Source organism: Sus scrofa, chromosome 12, assembly GCF_000003025.6.
Source record: "Sus scrofa isolate TJ Tabasco breed Duroc chromosome 12, Sscrofa11.1, whole genome shotgun sequence".
Classification (NCBI taxonomy): Eukaryota; Metazoa; Chordata; class Mammalia; order Artiodactyla; family Suidae; genus Sus; species Sus scrofa.
The window spans coordinates 49,205,789-49,208,886 of NC_010454.4; the positions used below are offsets into that span (position 1 = coordinate 49,205,789).

The following is a 3,098-nucleotide window of genomic DNA, read 5'->3' on the forward strand; positions in this document are numbered from 1 at the left end:
TATCCCACGTTGCATGGCTCTGGTGTAGGCTGGCGGCTACAGTTCCAATTGGACCCCTAGCCTGGGAACCTCCATATGCCATGGGAGTGGCTCAAGAAAAGGCAAAAAGACAAAAAAAAAATAGTAGATAATAAAACTTGCAAGCTCTTCCAAGATATACTCAATCTATTTCTTCAATATGTTACCCTATTTGGAATTATGATATTTTAGGACAATCACTTATATGTTATTAATATTTTCTAAAATTTTTAATAATTTTTGAGTTCCCACTGTGGCACAGTAGGTTAAGGATCTGGCATTGCCACAGTTTGTAATTGTGGCTCGGATTCAATCCCTGCCCGGCAACTTCCATGTGCCACAGGTGTGGCCATAAAAATGTTTCATAATTTTACCATGAATAGAATCAAATCACAGGTAATAGAGTTCCTTAGTAGATGCTTTAAAAACTGCCAGATTAACTACTTCTTTTGGGGGAATATCACCTATGTAATCAGGGCTGGACATACAAAATCAAAGTCTCATCTTTCCTGAGCCATGCTGAAAAAACACGGTCAGATCATTTTCAATACTGCTCTTTTTTCTTCATTTATTATCTGGCACCCATTTTTTGGTTACTATAACTTTATTTCATGCTACAATTAATTAAATAAGCACTTTATCATATTAATTAAGTCAGAAATTTAAAATGCAGTAACTGTTGATGAGTGTCATTTTAGTAAGACTTTAGGGAGAATCTTTTACTCCTTAGGAGCAGTCTACTTTAATTAATAATACAGAAAGAACAGAAATATCTACTCAAGTAATTTCCTTTAAAGGTTTTAAAGGATCAGGACATAATGTCTAATCTGATTTTGTCTATGATTATCGGATTACAATCCAGAGACATATTTTATTATAGGATACACTTTATATGACCAAGGTTGTGAAAAGTACATGATGTGTTAAGACAGCTCCTGCCTTCAGAGGTTTGCAGGCATAGTAGGGGTGATTAGCACAATGGTCCACATAAAAACTGACATTTGAATAGTGATTTATATCCTTCAAATCAGGAACTACTGTGATTCTCACATCCTGTGGCTGTAGAAGGGCAGATGTTATTATTATGACTAATACGTAGAAGTAGAAGCCTTAGACCTTCTCAAGTTTACTCTGATAGTCATTGACTTAGGGGAAATAAGAATCCAATATTCCTGTGCTGCTACTCTGCCAAATGGACAGTAGTGTGTACAAAGTGATCATTTCAGTAAGACGTATCATATATTGCTACAAGATTCATGAGAAAAGTGATTTCTAGCTGGAAAGATCAAAGGCACCTTCTTGGAGGAGAATGACATTGGAGATGGATTTCCAAGTACATCCTAATGGTAACCTCAGTCTCCAGTGTATGATGACCTCACACTGGTTGTGAGGTGCTCTTGCTGAAGAGTTTCCCCAGGGCAGCCTTCATGTCTCTATTCCTCAGACTGTAGATGAAAGGATTTAACATCGGGGTCACGGCCATGTACATCACAGTTATCACTGCATCCTTGAGGCTGTAACTCGTCAGAGGGCGGAAGTACATGCCCATGACTGTCCCATAATACAGAGAAACAACTGTGAGGTGGGACCCACAGGTGGAGAAGGCTTTGCGCACACCCTTGGTGGATGGAACTCGTAGGACCGTGGAAAAGACCTGAACATAGGAGATGATGATACATAGTAATGGCACGGAGAAAACACCAACCCCCACGTACATCATCTTCACATTGAAGTGGATGTCGGAACAGGACAGCTTGAGCAAAGGGGCAATGTCACAGTAGAAGTTGGCCACTTCCTTGTTTGCACAAAAGGACAGACGAGCCGTGAGCAGGGTGTGGGGGACAGCATTGGCATTTCCAACCACCCACGACCCAACAACTAAGAGGACACAAGCCCGTGGGCTCATGATTGTTGTGTAATGAAGTGGGCGGGTGATGGCCATGGCACGATCATATGCCATAGCAGCCAGGATGTAGCTATCCGTGTTACCTAAGGCAATCATGAAATACATCTGTGTTAGGCATCCTCCAAAGGAAATGGCTTTGGTGCCCAAGAGATGGTTGGCCAGCATCTTAGGGATGGTTACAGAGGAAAAGAAGATGTCAACAAAAGAGAGGTTGGCAAGGAGAAAATACATGGGGTTGTGAAGGCGAACGTCACAGTGAATGGCCAAGATGATGAGCAGGTTTCCAATCAGTGTGATGGGGTAGATGAATAGGAAAAGGAAGAAGAAGAAGTCTTCCTGTTTCTGCTGACCACTGATTCCCAGGAGGATGAAATCCAGGGCAGAGGACTGATTTTCTTCCCTCATAGCTCTTTTGTAAGAAAAGGGGGGAGGAATCAGGACTCATAGTGAAGTCACCATGTGCAAGGATCTTTCTTATCCACGATTTTGAACTCACATGTCCAGCCATCTCTACAACTGAGTTTACTGAATATGGAGATAGCTGACCTTTTGGGGAAACATCCTTGTTGATCAGTGAAACTAGTTGTCAGTTAACCCAGAACACTCAGGTCTAAGAAGTGTGCAACCTGTGACTCAAAGTTGCCCATCCATCCCCAATCTCAGAATTACTACCCAAACATGTAGGATTTAATCAATTAACAAGGACTTGATTTTCACATTGCATGTGCTAAACGCTCTGTTAGGCTTATGGAAAAATCACAAGTTTTGGAAAATACGATTTTTAATGCATTTAGTCAACATGTAAGACATAGTCTCTGCTCTCAGGGACCTTGCAACTTAATGAAGAAGCCAGAATTACACACTAATTTTATTACACATGATAAGCAAAGGACAACATTTTGGAGTCTTTGACAAGATGCTTGGGTGCAAAGGGCATGGTAGTACAAGGACTATGTAGGAAATGAGGAATTGTTCCAATGACCAAACTCATAATGATCACAGAGCCCAGGCCAGGCAGTAAGAGGTGTCTGCACCGACACTGGAAGATGGTACGTCCCAAGGATCACTGGTTTTAGGTCCTAGCAAAAACAAGCCTGGCGAATTTCCTCTCCAAGTGTTCCATTTTCAAAGAAGACTTTCACCACTTCCTTTGGTAGGCTTTATCTTTTTGGAA

At 41.3% G+C, this 3,098-nt stretch overlaps 1 protein-coding gene across 1 annotated transcript; it reads right to left on the bottom strand.

Moving 5' to 3' along the window:
• LOC110256082 (olfactory receptor 1A1) lies at positions 97–2,641 on the bottom strand. The gene has a single exon (XM_021067658.1). The coding sequence runs from the start codon at positions 2,327–2,329 to the stop codon at positions 1,394–1,396; it is 936 nt and encodes a 311-aa protein (XP_020923317.1). The 5' UTR covers positions 2,330–2,641; the 3' UTR covers positions 97–1,393.